Source organism: Pseudopodoces humilis, chromosome 3 (assembly GCF_049639895.1).
Source record: "Pseudopodoces humilis isolate 2021_Gansu_Grassland_sample_001 chromosome 3, ASM4963989v1, whole genome shotgun sequence".
Classification (NCBI taxonomy): domain Eukaryota; kingdom Metazoa; phylum Chordata; class Aves; order Passeriformes; family Paridae; genus Pseudopodoces; species Pseudopodoces humilis.
The window spans coordinates 58,990,960-59,006,862 of NC_142202.1; the positions used below are offsets into that span (position 1 = coordinate 58,990,960).

Here is a 15,903-nt window from a genome sequence, read left to right on the forward strand (position 1 = left end):
GACAGAATTGAATTTACTACTTCTTGCAGCAAAAATGCCTCAGAAATAAGATACTAGATGCCCTATTGAGATCATCCAAAACGGCATGTGTTGTAGCTATCAGAAACTTCAGGTGATAGCCTGAAACATCTGCAGCACATGTACTGTTTGGTGAACACTAAGGCACAGCTTGTAGAAACTCTGCCTGGGACCCTCCAGAGATTGTAAAGTAGCTGAGACATGATAAGACTTGAAAGAACACCTCACTTCATGATCCTCCATCACTACCCCTGCACAGCAGCTCCACTGGAAGCACTGCCAAATGCCTAAGCTGTGCACCTTCTCCTTCAGCTTATCACACTTTAAGGTTAGTGAAAACATATTTCTGAGGCTGGGGCAATAAGTCTGAACAGTGATCTTAACACAGAACTGATGCACCTTTTCCTTTGGGAATCACCTATCCTCCAAAAGCACTTATGCCTCAAAGTACTTCTAACACTGGGCTTCAAAAATGTTAATCAAATGCAACATTTTAAACAAATCTTTCTAATCCCTCTTGACACATCTACAAGGTAAAAAACCAAAGCTGTACCATAACCAGCATCAGTAAAAACAAATAATATCATGCCTATACAAAAAACCTTTCCATCTCTACCATGTATAAAGTTAGTATGAGTAAAGGCAATGTCCATTAAACTAAATTTGACAGCGATGTTAAAGGTGAGGAACTAAAATTTATATATTGCCCGCAATATGGTCCAGGAATATGTAAATATTCCTGGTAGAATATGTAAATTCCTGGTAAAAATGGCAGAACAATCTAGACCACAGCCACCTGATATTTTTGGAACCCTTTTCTCTTATAAGAAAAAGTTTTCATATTTTTTTATTGATAGAAGAGGTAAGAAAAATGGTCCCTTTTGACTGGAGAGATTTAATCACTTGGGCTGAGGAGGAACCCTATTTGCAGGTCATAAATTAGGTGAAAAAGATCCATGTTTATTTATTTTCATTTCTTCTTCTCTGGACACAAATCCCTATTTTATTATCTGGAACAACTGGCAAATATTTTAAAATACAGTCCTTACAAATTTAGATTCATTCCTCAGATCTCAGGCCAACAACAGCTAAAAGAAAAAAAACAAATAAATTCTTGCCCCGTTCACCCTTTCACCACCTTCACAATTCTGTTCCTCTCAGGAAAACTTAAGAGAGCTGGTGAGCATTGCAGTGTGCCAGAGAAGTCAGTGCATACAGGCTATTTTAGATCAAAGGGAGACATGCCTTCTGAAGTGCCAAGAGTCGCTGTTATACCAAAAAAAAGTGTTCACCAGTTCATCTCTTCTAATGGATTAAATATTATGGAGAGAGAGTGTATCTAATGAGGGCAGAGCTGGGTGACCAAAGATGCTATGGGCTGGACAAATACAGCTTTCAACTTCTCTTGGAAATAGCCCATCCTGGTGCACAAAGGTGACATACTTGGAGGGCAATAGGGAGCTCATGCCAGCTTCAGCCCTGGACCAACTTCAGCCAGTAGTAGATAAGTAGATCCAAGAGCCATGTAGTTCCCAGGATGACATTTGCACAGAAGATATATCCACTGCAAAACCAGAGCAAGCTCAGAAAGAAAGCACCTCAAGGACATTTTAATACAATTTCCCACAAGTAAACCTAGAAAGCTAACTGGATGTTCATGGTTCTCATATTCTCAACTCAAATGACAATAAAAAAAGATTTTTTACTTCCATTTCTGAGCCATCCTCAGCCTACTAGTCTTCACCTTTAAGCTGGCTGCTAATCAAACAAATTCCTAAAAAGTCTTGTTTCCTGACTTCCGAAGGATTGAAGCAGCTACCTCCTCTTGATTTGCTTGCTCTGCAAGTGTTGATTTCTTTTGTATGTTTTTAAGTCTGTGACCTTGAAACAAGAAGATATAGGAAGCAATTTGAGCTCTTTTAGCACTCCTGAGGACATGCCCATCTAAACTTTTTCTATCAGAAGTGCCCCATGTGGTGAGGGCAATGTCCATCACCCAGGCTTCTGTCTCCCACAGTTGCAGAGGAGGCTTAAGGAGAGCACACTACTATCTAAAAAAGCCACTATCTGAAAACTAATCCTCATGCTCCTTCTGCATCCTGCTGTTAGATTTCAGATGTTAGAAGGAATATCACTGCCTTCCCAATAGGATCTGGTTTACACCTTTTATCCATTAATTTGTCTAATCTATTTTGAAAGTCTTTATGAGCTCTGATTTCACACTTTCTTGCCACAGCCAGTTTTAGAAATTTATTACAGGCTTTGAAGAAAGGCACTTTTAAAAACCTGTTTTAAATTATATCCAATCAGTTTCAATACATGTTCTCTGATTCAGTACTGTAGGATTTGGTAAACAAGTTTAGCACTCATCTTCTGCACTGCCTTCTTGATGCCATAAATCAGCTTCATCCCTCTTCAGCTTTCTCTCCAAACTGAAGTGAAACCATAAGCCTGCTATTACTTTTTTGCAGCAAATTTGGATGTCCTTTTCCATATTTTTTTTTTATTTTATTTTTGAGAAAGAATATGTTCTTCTTGAAATACAGAGACCAATTGTATGTGATACTTGAGGTGTGGAGGCACAAAGATTTTCTACATTGGCAAAATGTCATCTTTGGTCATGTTCTCAGTACCATTCCTGATACGGGTAATTTTAGCTGCGGGTGCACACACAGTCAATGCTGATAGAGAACTGCTAACTCATCATGGCTTGGGCTGTTCTAAAGCATCACAGAATTGTTTTGGAGATGCTCAAATTAACTCCAAACAAGAGGCTAGATCACAGAGCAACACAAGAAAACGCCATACAGAGATGCTTGCGTAAGCCCTGGAAGTTTCACAACTACGAAGGCAGTGTGTAGATTTGTGGTTGATTTGGTAGCAGCTTGTCCATCTAGGATGCCTACAATCACCGCATCAGGTGAAGTGGGCAGGCCAACAGCCCTCCTGTGCATTTGAAATGTCTTCAGAAAAGTACCTCTCTTTTTGGGAGCCCTCCCCTCTCTCCCCAAGCTCTATATCCAATGTGAACAACATCTGCATTTCATGTACTACCGAGCTAACAATTACCAGAAAAAATCACTGACTAACAAATTCTCCACAATTTAAGACTTGTTTTCAGAAACCGAGGAACTTTACCAGTATCCCATCTAAAGGGCAAGGCATAGCTATTATGTGACAGTGGAGGATGGAAAGTATGAACAACTTCCTCTTCACCCAGTGCTCCACGTCTGCTCCCTCCCTATGTATGCCACTGATGCACCTCAGAAAATATTTATGAGTTCTCATTCGAATACTTCAGCTGATAAATTTAATATCATATTCCCTGGGGTAAGCAAAAAATAAAATATTGCATTGGCCTTCGCACATGTGGAGATTATATTACTTTACAATGAAACCCAGCAAGCTGCACGTTACAGTTTTTACCACAATCTCCTCGGTAGGAATGTTTCAAATACATTGCATATGTGTGAATACAATATAAGCGTACTGAAATGCTTTGAACTCTGTAATACATCAGACACTTGAGTCAGGGAGGGGAAAAAAAAAAAAAAAGCCCTCACCTATCTTGGCTCTTATCTCAAGTCTGTGCTGTTCCTTTATGTATTTGACAACGGTGTTCTTTGGTCTGATGGATGGTGCTAATTACAAGGTATAAAGAGAGCTTCCAAACAACTGGATCCTTGACCACATCCCCCAAACGTGTTAGCTTGTTCATTAAGTATCTCTGTGCAGGAAAGCAGACGAGAGTGTTTGCTCTGTGTGGTACAGCTCCCACAAAAACGGATTAAAGGCGTCACAGCTGTACAACAAAGTCCTTGGGTTTAGCAAACACATTTCTACACACCGTAAAAGCTCTAGCATCTGACGTGCTGGGGTTTTACAAGGCTGGAAGGCTGGAAAGCGGGCATAGAAACCGACAGCATTCGAAGGCATTAAAGAGTCACATTCCACATTTGCTTCCTGCGCTGCGAGCCCGCCGGGACCACTGCGGCACCTGCTCCCGCCGCCCCGGGCTCCCGGCCGGCGCTCGGCTGCCACCTCCTGCCGGCTCCCGGGAATGTGCCCGCACCCCGCACACCGGGCAGCCCCAGCACGGGCACACGGGACAAGCGCAACCGGCTCTGGGGGTCCCCGTCCTCCCAAACGGGACTACTTTCCCATTCTACACTTTGGGAAATTTACAACTCATAAGCTACAGGCACCCGTCCATGCAGACCTCGCCGTCTGAGACTCTTCTAAACTCTATTAGAATAAAGCAAGCTCGGTAGCTTTCCATGCTTAAAACAAAATGTCCGTATGTGTGAGCATTTTCATTCCTAAAGAACAAGGCGCAAGCAAGCTGGTGCATCCAAGGACTGAAAAACACACGGTCAATGAACATTTCCAAGTGAGTTGCCAACCTCCACATAGGAGCTTGGTGGCACAGACAAATATTCAACACCATTTAAAACCATAAAACCACAGTCTTCATTTTGGTTTGTTGGTGCTTGTTTGGTGGGTGGGGGGTGGTTCTTTGGTTTATTTTATGTACTGGAACCTTCATGCCAGTACAACCTTGGATAATTCTTAGGGTCTGCAGGATTGCCTTCAAATTTCCTGAGACAGCTGTAGAAACAAAAGCACATAACTGCACGTTTAAATAATGCATACATGCCAAGAGACTTGAACAGGATGGCACACACAACCTTTCTTTCCCTCCCAATACTATCTTGAGCTTTGTAATCTACCTTTAAAATGGTACACACGTGCATCTGCATGCATGCATCTCTATTCATCCACTCTTCTGTCCCTTGACGGCTGTTCTCCCTATATTTTGCCACTCATTTCATGGATTTTTATTGGCAAGAAATCAAGGGTGAGAGAGGGTCATCTTGAGGCTCACTGCCAGATTCTGTTCTATTGACTCAGCCTCTTGGAGTTGTTGCTCTACCTCCACCTGCTACTAACCATGTTGACCGGTCTGCCTCTTCTCCTCTTCATGTAAGAAAAATCATGTCCAAACAGTAGCTTTAGGGGTGCTTTCACACAGTTACAAGTAGAAGAGGCACATATATTTCCAATAATTTTCATCTGAAAAGGACATATATATATGGGCTTGGGGGTCAGATAGAATGATGATGCTGCTCACAATAATCAAAAAAGGATGAAGACATACTTGTTTCAAAAGAAAGTATAAAAGCTGTCATGCTGAAAAACAACTGGTAGATAGCCGTGAGGGAAGAGTCAGAACCAGCTGAGATTTTTATTTGGAGGGATTCTGCCTCTTCAGAAACAGGATTTGAATTTACATGGTTTTTTCAAGTACAGTAGCTTGCTAAGTTCTGCACTTGTAAAGGCACTTCTTGTACACATTCTGACAAACATTCTATTTTGCTGATCTGAAAATAGCAAAGCTGAAGGGTGTTACTTGAATTTTGTCCATTCAAATAAATGGATTAAAAGGAATGTATACCATAGCTCTATTGACATATGAACACTTTTATATATATGGATATCTAAGGGTGTTTCATTTTTTTGTGGAGGGGTTCCACAAAACATGACCTCAATTCCCTTAAACACGTAGTCTTAAAACTAGAAACCTTTTGTTTTTTTCCCCCATTTGCCTTCCTAAACCTGTCCTAAGCATCTGTATTATGTTATCCAACACACTGGCTGCTAACAATACAATCAATACAGAAGGTTATTTAGGGGTCATGGGTTTTTTTCTGTTCTCAAAATGCAAAGCTTATTTTAACAGGGATTTGAACTCTTTCACTGCAGAAAATGTCTTAGAACCACTCAGGTGAGAAGGGAAAAAAAAGCATACTGGAAGTACAGGTTGTTTTTTTTCAATATTAAAACATGTAATTTAATAAACATTTTTCTGCACATCCACATAAAATACATTTTTTTCAGTTTCACAACTTGATTGTAAATTTTATAGGGCAGGAACCTGGCATGCCAGGCACTGACATAAATGCCTTTTTCATCACATTTGGAAAATATTATCTGTCTGCTTACACATTAGTGTATTTTAGAACATCAACATACTAACCCTACTCTTCTGCTTCAAAGCGTAAAACTTACCTTCTCTTAGTAGACTATAGCAAAAATGAACAGATTCCTGACGCTGACTGAGCTATAGGACAAGATAGGTTAATTTGTACCTAAACATTTTCTCCCTTGTAGATATATGTCTGTTTTGCGCCTATTAATCTTCTGGCAGTATGAAATATTAGATATCAATAAAATATCTTTTTTAAAACAAACCCACCAAGTACAATCCAAATTGTGTTTGTAAATTTTTTTAAAGCGTACTTGTTACTTAACATATCCCCATTTTGTGTAATATTACATTGCTCAGAGGTCACAGCAAAAATATTTTAAATATTTTGCTTACATAGTATAAAAAGTCCTCCCAATTGCTTTTGAATCGGAGGGGAAAAGCTCCTTAAAACAAAGTGATTTTCTGATTAGTTTCCATTAGTTCATATATTATAACGTGACTTGAACACTTAATGGAGGAAGCATGGTAACTAATAGCTAAAAGTTTAGATATTTGTATAGTGATTTACTTCTGTAAAAGATTGTATCATAATTTAGAGTAGATCAGGTACATGAAGCAGTTGATGTGCACTTAGGGCTTTTTGTGGTGGACTGTCATAGAAAAATAATGCCAGTGAACCAAGAAATTATGAATGCATGTGGGGTCATTATGCACAACACATACTAACCACTCCATCTGCCCAATTTATTAAAGAGAATCTCAAACCAAACATTTACTTGCTGACCAATAGCTGAAAACATTTCTGTGTATTTACTTAACTGTCTAAAACCATTGAAAAAATAATTTGTCATTACTTCTGCTTTCCTTAAGGCTGAAAAGTACAAACCACATCTATGCTTACTTAACATCTGCTACCTGGTTCAATGGTCTTGATGCCCAAGATTTTGAGCTTTTTATATTTTTCATATATTTGTAGCTTTGTAGATCACTAATGCTACACAGATGTAGCTCCTAGTAATGTTCCTGTCCTCTTTCCCAACATTTAGGAACAATAAGCTAACCTCCTAAAATACCATTTAGTCTTATTCCAAGAAGAGAACCAAGTACAAGAATGTTCTGTTTTCCAATCAGAATTTAGAGATAGTGGACTAGCAATAACAGAATTGGGGCAAAGAAGCCCTTGTGTGCTTCCAGTGGGGCAGAACCCTGGGAATTATTACTTAACCAATCAACCTTTTAATTGGACAATATGTGATAGGTATACTAATCAATTAACCTTATAAGAACTGTAGAATTACTGTACCATGTGCATTTTTTGCAATATTGCGTACTTGAAAGTTTTCAAGCAAAGGTTTGCTTTTATGTTATCACTAATGTTGTTTGGGAAGATCTATTTTCCAGGCAACTGCCTAACACAAATGACAAATCCTACTAAGGCTTCACTTCCCAAACATATCCTCTCCAAGAGATTTTTCAAGGCTGACACGTAGATGCATGTTCAAAGTTCCTTCATATCCTTGGATGAGAGACCTTTGTAAAGTCTCCAGGAAAGGGAGCAGGTTTTGGGGACAATGCTTGCAAGCTTCAGGAACACAGACACATCAGGAACACTGGCTTGCAGATGGTTTTCCAAGACAAACAAGGAACAAAGACAGGTAGAGGCAATTCTAAACCAGAAATGTTTTTAAACAGAAAATATTGGGGCCTATGCCTAATTTTTGACAGGCTGTTTTGTGGTTTATTATTGGTTATATTTTTTCTATATGTGGGCTTAGTTCTCATCCTTTATAAAGTACTCTTTGCATTAAATAAGACAGGAACATACACTCTTCTTGCAAAGCAGGCCAAGTAAACAGTATTTTCCAAACCACTGGCTGAAGCCCACAAAATTGCTTGCGCAGCAGCAGATTTGCTGCTGACAAGCCCTGATGCCCCATCCCTTGTGCTACTGCAAAGAGCACACCAAGGATTACAACAGGACCCTGCTGTGAGTGAGCTGTCCTAAAACTAGATTACCTTCAAGTGATAATCTTCTCTGGCTCACACATTAGAAGCACACATACCACCCACTTTTAACCAGAAGTAGCAGAGTAGCTGTGCCACTATCCCAGACTCCAAGGGGCTGAAACAGCGAAATACGCACAGTCATGGGAGAAAGGGGTCAGGTACAACAAATTCTCCTACAGGAGCCACGGGCAGGCCCATGACTCCATCGAAGCAGGAACCATGCTAATGTGGTGGTGCTGCTGCTGTGCAGATACTTGAGCTTTTGTGACCTACAGTAAAACACATGACGGAAAAAGAGTAGTGGCCCAGATGACACCCAGGTGGTTCTACAAGAAAATGAGCTTACCTGGTTTCAAGATTTTTTTCAAAATTATCACATAGAACGTTCTCCCATCCTGTCTGGAAGTCTATTCTTGACACCTTCACAATGACTCACCAGAATTTTGTCAAAGCACTTAATTGGCTTTCTAATTGACAGTGAAACATAATTTAGGCTTGAAAGCACCTACCCTTCCATACAAAACCACCCAAATCCTCTATTTTAGTTCAGAAAAAAATTCTGATGCTTTTGCCAACCAAAAGGCACAAAACATACATTATGAAGCAAACCATTCTGTGTTATCCCAGTTCCATAAGGAAAACATGCAAGTGACATTAAATATGATGAAAAGAGGAAGTCAGGGTCACTCCTGGAGCCGTAACTCTGAAGTCTTTAATTTCCATTCCTATGTTTAGTGCTAACCACATCCACTCTGGAGACCAGTAATGTACCCCTTTGGGCAGGGGGGGCTGCAACCTCAAGTAGAATCCCAAAGCCTACTCCTCCAAAATCTTACCTGAAATCCTGCAGGGCATATCAAAATCAGTACATCTTCTGCAGTTAAACAAAAAAAAAAAAAAAAAAAAAAAAACCAAAAAACCAAAAAAACAAAAAAACAACTGATCAAGAAAGTATGAAGATACTGGCTCTCTTACCCTACAAAGCAGAGGTCTCAGAGAAGCATTTAGTAGGTGCTGCAGTATGAAAGACTAGTAACAACTTCTTTGGCTCAGCCAATTTAGAAAAATAAAACGAACTTTCACTAAATATCAAGATGAATCAAAAACCTTGGGTGGGATCTGGCTCTCCAGAGATTTTTGAAAATAAACCAAATCCTAGAGATAATCTTAAGTAAAAAGCATAAAGCAAACTTAATCAGCTCTCCAATGCATACCCTGCATAGGCCCCAAGGTCACTTCATGTATTTCGTTTCCTGGAAAAGCCCTAATTTGACACCTAAACATTTTGATAAGAAAATTATGATTTCAACCTAGTAGTTCCTTCCTTCAAAAAACATTTAGGAAGTGTTGATTCCATTCCAATAAAAAAAAAACTTGGCATGAAAAGATGTCATTCCCTAGTATTAATTCATTGCTATGTAAAATAGTAAGGTGACACTAAAAATAAGAAACATTCCTCAACGTTTACTGAGGTGTCATTCCACTGCAGCTAAAGAAACACCACCTAATAAACTTGCTTGTAAACTACAGCTCCCCTTACTTGAATCCCTTCATAGCAATTCAGAGAAAACATAATAACCCAGCTACTGCTAATGTTGCCATAAATCAAAACACATATATCATAACACATATTGGTATAAATCAAACACAAAAAACATTTTGATGTCATTTCTCTCACACCAAATTAAAAAGTGTCAAATTAATATTTCGTAAACCTAAATAGTTTGTGTTAGCTGGACTCTTCTTGACTTGGTTGCAGGCTTAACATGTATGAATTAAATAATGGAATAAATCATGTTGGAAAAGATCATGGAGTCCAACTGCTAACCAAACACTGCCAAGCCCACCACTAAACCACGTTCTTAAGTGTCCCATGTACAGTCTTTTAATTGCCTCCAGGACTGATTCCACCAATTCGCTGGGGAGCCTGCTCCAATGCCTCACCATATTTTCCAATACCCAGTCTAAAGCTCCCCATGCCACTTTCTCTTAACCTGTAACTTGCTACTTCTGAGACCCCCACCTCATCACCTCCTTTCAGATGGCTGTAGTGGCATGGTATCTTCAAAACCTCCTCCAGGCCAAATAACCCCAGCCTCCTAACTGGCTCCAGACCTTTCACAAGATTTGCCATCCTCCTTTAGACAAACTCCAGTACCTTAAGGCCTGTTTTCTGAGAACATGCATAAAGTTTACCAAAAGGATACAGACCTCACAGATTTAAACAGGTGACTCTATTGAGTACACCTGAAAATGTTACAACAGAAACATTTCAACAACCGAAGTTAACTAGATCTACTACAAAGCTTGGATAAGCCAAAACGGAGACCCTTCAAGAGCTTTATAAAGAGCTATAACAAAAGTGCATCTGAGCCAGCTGGAGAAGATGCCTGCCTTCACTCTTATGCTTATGACTAGGGATATCAAGAGGGGTTACAAACTATAATGAAAATGCAAATTGAAGAGCCTGAAAATGGAAAACATTCCCATCTCCTCAGCCGCAGGTGCTCACATATTCACATTCATATCTTACACATTAGCATAATAGTGTAATTCCTTATGACTCACTCCTCTTAAGAGCTACTCTGCAGGAAATTTAAGACAGATAAAGCAATTTGCAGGAGGGAAAGAAACAAATCATACCTTCCAGTCCAAATCACTTACTTCCAAAAAACACACAAAAACCTTAAGTTCTGAACATCAATTTACTACAGAAACCAAACCACTGCCTCATCTGAGCAAGTGAGAACACTACTTGACTACCCTACCTACTGAAAACTACAGAATCAGATCTACAAGAGCATTGACAATACTATTTAGAAGATGCTATCACCCCACAATTTGAGGCAGAGGAACAAGTAAAACACATCTTGTGTCCATTAAGCTCCCTGGATAAATTAAGAAAGCATATAGAAATTCTGCAACATCTCTGAAAACTTGGGAAGCAGCTAAGGCCACTCCTTGTCTCAGCAGAGGGACCCAAATTTTTATCACAGAGGCAGCCAGACAAGTTACTCAGAATCCTTGAAATACAGACCAAAGCACTACCAAGAAAGGACAGTAGTTGATAGAACTGTCTGCATTATTGCAACTTGAATCTGTGCCACATTCTAGCTGGTGACTTCTGGGATAGGAACAGGAAACAGACCTACCCTGAAACAGGAATGCAGGGATCCCCACAATCTTTTTTGCAAACTGACAGTTAAAATACTAATAAACTGCACCAACATTTGAGAATTTTTCGCAGTTCTGATGCCATCCTTGGCAACTCAAACAACTGTTCCACAGATACCAAATCAATCACACATACACTAGACTGGTTCAAAATTTATTTGTCATTCATTTCTTGCACTTGAAGTACTCTTCGATGACATCTTTGGCCTGAGATTCCTTGCCATAGTCCTGTAACACAAAATAACCCATTATTCGCATACAGACCCTAGATTTTACCAACTTTTTTACAAGGACAAATGGGATTCTGAGAGTTTTCCACAAGGAAATGCCAAAACTCCATACAAGTAAGCTTGAGCAATTTGCCAGTTTTCCCCTTGTTCTTTTTAATAAGACTATTATAATAAAGTACTGTTGTATTTCATTCAAATGTAACATTCATTAAGACAAGGATGCAAACAAAATCTTTTCTGCTTAAAGAAATCCAAGTATGTGAAAAAAGCAGCATAACTATGAAAATGCATGCAGAAGGCACTAGTGTTGACTGTGAAGATGTAGCCATCTCTTGGGACCTGAGACCACAAAGTCTTCAAGGCTCGTACTGTGGCTTTACTTTGCCAGTGTTACTGTGAAATAAACTCCGCAAAACATTTTCAAGTTGAGCGGATACACTGAACTGGCTTTTTTTTTCTGAAGTAAAGCTTTCTATCTTCTAGGCAGGCCCTTCCTTTTAATTATTACTGTCAGGTAGGCATAGATACTTTGAGGACACAACCATTAACTCACAAAATACACATGAGTGAATATGGACTATGACACAGGAAACTAGCTTATGTTCACTACCAGCAATATAGAACTGTTAAAAAAAATTAAAATTTCAGAGCTGTATTTAAAGGCTCCTTATCTGAAGCCTCCCTCAAGTTTACTACTTATTTTCAGAAGATAAATAACACATAATTGGCAATCTTACTTTGACAACCACACAACTGCAGCCCACCACTTTGCGAGGTTTTCCTTCTCTGTCGATCTTGCAGAGACCCACCCATTCACCCAGCTTCTTGTTGTCATCAACCTGTGCAGAGCATCACATGACATTAGAACTTGCCATTTCTGGCACCCCTGGCTCCAGCACAGAAGCTGCTGTACTGTCAGAAGCATTGGGTAACGGATGGCTGTTTTCCTCACAGGCATCAGCAGAGGGAGCCAAAGTATCATCATCGTACAGCTTGAGCCTCCCTGGAGTCACAGGAATGCTCCTCCTGCCCTCCACTCCCAACAGTAATTTCATTTCTTATAATACAGGACACCAGAATTCACTTTAACTGCGCAAAATAACCAATCCACACCCCTTGCCATTTACATCCACAGCTTTTGTACTGTGGAAAAATGGCAATCACACAGAACTAGAACAATCTGCTGCTAAAGGAAGTTCTGCCTAGGTAAGCCACACACAGATAAAGGTCTAGCTCTCTACATTATGAAACAACTGTTTCAACATTATGTAACTGTTCCAAATTTTTGTCTCAAGTTGACACTCACCTTTATTAAGTTGATCTGATGTTCTGCACAGAGTGCTTCAACTAATTTTACATATGTGGGCTCATCACAGTTTGAAGCCAGAACACAGAGATGGGCTTGGCGTCTAAAAAAAAATGAGAACTGACAAATGTTACTTCAGACACTAATTGAAATTTCTTGATAATAAAAATATAACTGAATTCAGCACATGCATTTCTAGAGAACCATTTCCTAAGTTTTAAGTTTTGGTTATGAGACACCATAAGCTTTTGAAATACTAAATATACTTTTGATGTGATTTGTCACATTTTTATATTCTTCATGTATACATTACAGGCTTTTCATACATTTTTATCTTTATCCTCAGAGTCTATTTCCTGTTTTGAAAGCTTCTAAAAATCCCACTAAAGAAATTCTCAGCCACTGGAAAAAGGTCTGATGAGTGGATAAACACCAGGTCCCCTACAGGCCTGTCACTGTTACAAAGCAACCAAGTTACAAGTCACTTTTTCAAATTACAGTAATTTAACATTAGAATTGTAATTACTAAAAGCTTGAATTTCCATGTCAAGTTGTTGCAAGTTCTTCAGAACAATCTTTTCTACTTACGTTCAGAGAAGCTCTTATGACAGGGCCCCAATTCTAATTAGGATCTTTGTATACTGTGGTACAATGTTAAGATACCAAAGGGATACCTGACAACAGAGAGAGCTGAGTAGGTCTTCTATGCTTAACCTAATGCAATGTGACCTCTGCAAACAAAGCCAGTTTCCCCTAAAAAAACCTTCTACATCAGGAGTGCCACCAGAACGCCAGAAACAATTCCAAGCAAGAACCATCACACACAAATGTGTACAAACCTCACACACACATCATCCTTTTAACACACAGCTTATAGAGCTGTAGCTGAACTCAGCAGAACTCATACAAGCTGGCTGTCAGTCACCTGAGTTGTGTTTCTCTGCCCTTGTTTAGTGCTTTGTCCCAGATGCTTCCACATACAGGTTTGTCAGACAGCAGTTCTCACTCACAGGACGAGTGAAGGGGTATCCGACTAACATTAAAGTTATAAGTCATCATCCAAACGCTGTAGCTTTATATTTAAGCAGATTTTTCTTGCAAGACAAGTATGAATTGAATATAAACACACACAGGTGTGTATGTATACCCATATATATATACACTTTGCCCTACAAAAGACCATCACTAGTTACCGAATGACTGTCATGTAAGTTCAATATTGTTTCGATATTGCACAATTGAAAATTTATTTACTGTTGCAACATAAAAAAAAATGACAGCAAAAAAGTGTAAGGAAACTATGAATTTAAGGCTTTTTAAATAAAAGGAAATTAACTCTTCTGGGAAAAATCTGAAATACATATTAACCCGACTAAAAGCTTATAAAGTTTTGTAAGTATTTTATTACTTCCTAAAACATAGGGTTCTTGAGACCCAGATCTTCATAGCTACATACAGCAAGCACCACTCAGTTTCTTTCACAAAACCCATACACCCAACATGAACACTGGATGGCCCTGGGGTCACAAAATGACAGAACCTAAGACACCAGATACTGCTCTTCTTGAATCATCAAGTTTAGCTTCTATATTTTAAGACTCCACTTTAAGGCCCCAAACCAGAAGTTAGAAAAGACAAAAAACACTGGCAGAAAACTATACTGTAGTCTTGGCAAAGGTTTAAACTTAACGCCTCGACAAAGTGGCCACTGCAGGTGTTCAACATACCTCATCTCAAGGTCTCACCCAGTTTTGCAATTCACAGTACAGAAACTGGTGACACCACACTTACTTGTCCAAGGCTTTGGCTGCTTCACGGATACCGCGAGCAAGGCCATCGTGGATAAGTGCGGTCTTCAGCACTTCTTGCAGAGCGGTGTTAACATCCATTACACCTCCAGCAGTAATGCTAAAGAGAAGACACATAATGTTCTGATCGTGCCAGCAACTTTCAACTAAAAACAAAAGCTTCCCGTTCACCTGCAAGCATCCGGCCATTAAAGAAGTACAGAACAAAATCAAGTTAAAGCACTAAGCCAAAGGACTGACAAAGGGCGAACTTGAAAGAAGCAAAAGCATTAAATCCTCCAGGCGAGCCACCGGGCCATGCTGCCTCCATGCTCCTTTGGAGAAGAGAGGACGCCATGTGCACAGCGGCCCTGCCCGGCGGACCCCGCTCCCGTCTCCCGGCCTGCAGGAAGCACGCAGCAGCACCGCGCCGAGGCCTGCACACACGGCACAGCCAGAGCTCCCGAGCCGGACGCGCACCGGAGCGACCCGGCCCCTCCGCCCGCCGCCCCCGACGGCCCCGGCCCTGCTCACCCTTCCTCGGCCATGGCGCTCTCGGTGGGTGCGGTCCCCGCCTGGGTTCCTACTGCAAATACAGACACAGGCCGCCCCGGTGAGCGGCGCCGACCGCCCCGGGGCCCCCGCCCGGCCCGCTCCCGCCGCGATGTCCCGAGGGCCGGGGGGATCCCGCCCGGCCGGGCCCCGGCGCCATCGCGGACACTCACCCGGCACCGCCGCGCGCCGCTGCACAGAGAGGGGGCGGGACTGCCGCCGCGCGCTTTTATAACGACGCAGGACCCCGGCCTGCGCGCGCGTGCGCGCGTGCCGGGGCTGCCCGCCGCGATGCCTGAGCTTCGGTTCGTCCGGGCCGTGTACGCGGGAGAGGGAGTTTTGCTCGGATTTGAAGCCGAGAGCCGGGAAGTGGTTTGAAAGAGAAATTAAAGGATGAAACTGAATGGCTGTAAGCCATAACTGCAAACTTGCTTTGTCAAACACTCCACGGGAGATACCTCTGCTGTTTCCGATGACTGACCCCAACAGCCACAGGAGAGGCCTTTCCTCAACGAGGCTTAAATAAAGCCTCGCAAGAAAGTCGGTTTGCTATTTTCCAGTGAAAGAATGGTGCAAATTAAGTCTCCGAAGGAAAACTATCACCCAAGAGGCTCCGTAAAAAGGAACACTGTTCTAATGGCAAAACCACTTCTAAGTGCTTAAAGTATCCATCTGATTTTGGGGAGCAGCCTCTGGGGGGAAAACCAACTGTGGCAGCTGGACAGAGTCCAGTCCTAGGGGTGGATCACCAGCCAGGCGTCACCTGGGCTGCTTCCCTAGGGCAGGAAGTGCACCTGGTGCTGCCTGGCTTCATCCTGCACTGTCTCTCTGTCACTGGCA

General features: G+C 41.1%; 1 protein-coding gene and 3 non-coding genes across 4 annotated transcripts; all 4 read right to left on the bottom strand.

Annotated features, from left to right (window-relative positions):
• Positions 1-11,326: 11,326 nt before the first annotated feature.
• RPS12 (ribosomal protein S12) lies at positions 11,327-15,289 on the bottom strand. Its single transcript, XM_005518357.3, has 6 exons — positions 15,237-15,289; positions 15,046-15,097; positions 14,516-14,632; positions 12,725-12,827; positions 12,156-12,257; positions 11,327-11,416 (listed from the first exon to the last, which is right to left on the bottom strand). Exons 2-6 carry the CDS (start codon positions 15,057-15,059, stop codon positions 11,354-11,356), a joined length of 399 nt encoding a protein of 132 aa, XP_005518414.1. The 5' UTR covers positions 15,060-15,097; positions 15,237-15,289; the 3' UTR covers positions 11,327-11,353.
• LOC148184659 (small nucleolar RNA SNORA33) lies at positions 11,736-11,868 on the bottom strand. The gene has a single exon (XR_015772349.1). It is a non-coding gene; the product is annotated as a small nucleolar RNA SNORA33 (small nucleolar RNA).
• Positions 12,325-12,411, bottom strand: LOC148184660 (small nucleolar RNA SNORD100). Its single transcript, XR_015772350.1, has one exon. It is a non-coding gene; the product is annotated as a small nucleolar RNA SNORD100 (small nucleolar RNA).
• Positions 13,708-13,789, bottom strand: LOC148184661 (small nucleolar RNA SNORD101). The gene has a single exon (XR_015772341.1). It is a non-coding gene; the product is annotated as a small nucleolar RNA SNORD101 (small nucleolar RNA).
• Positions 15,290-15,903: the final 614 nt, after the last annotated feature.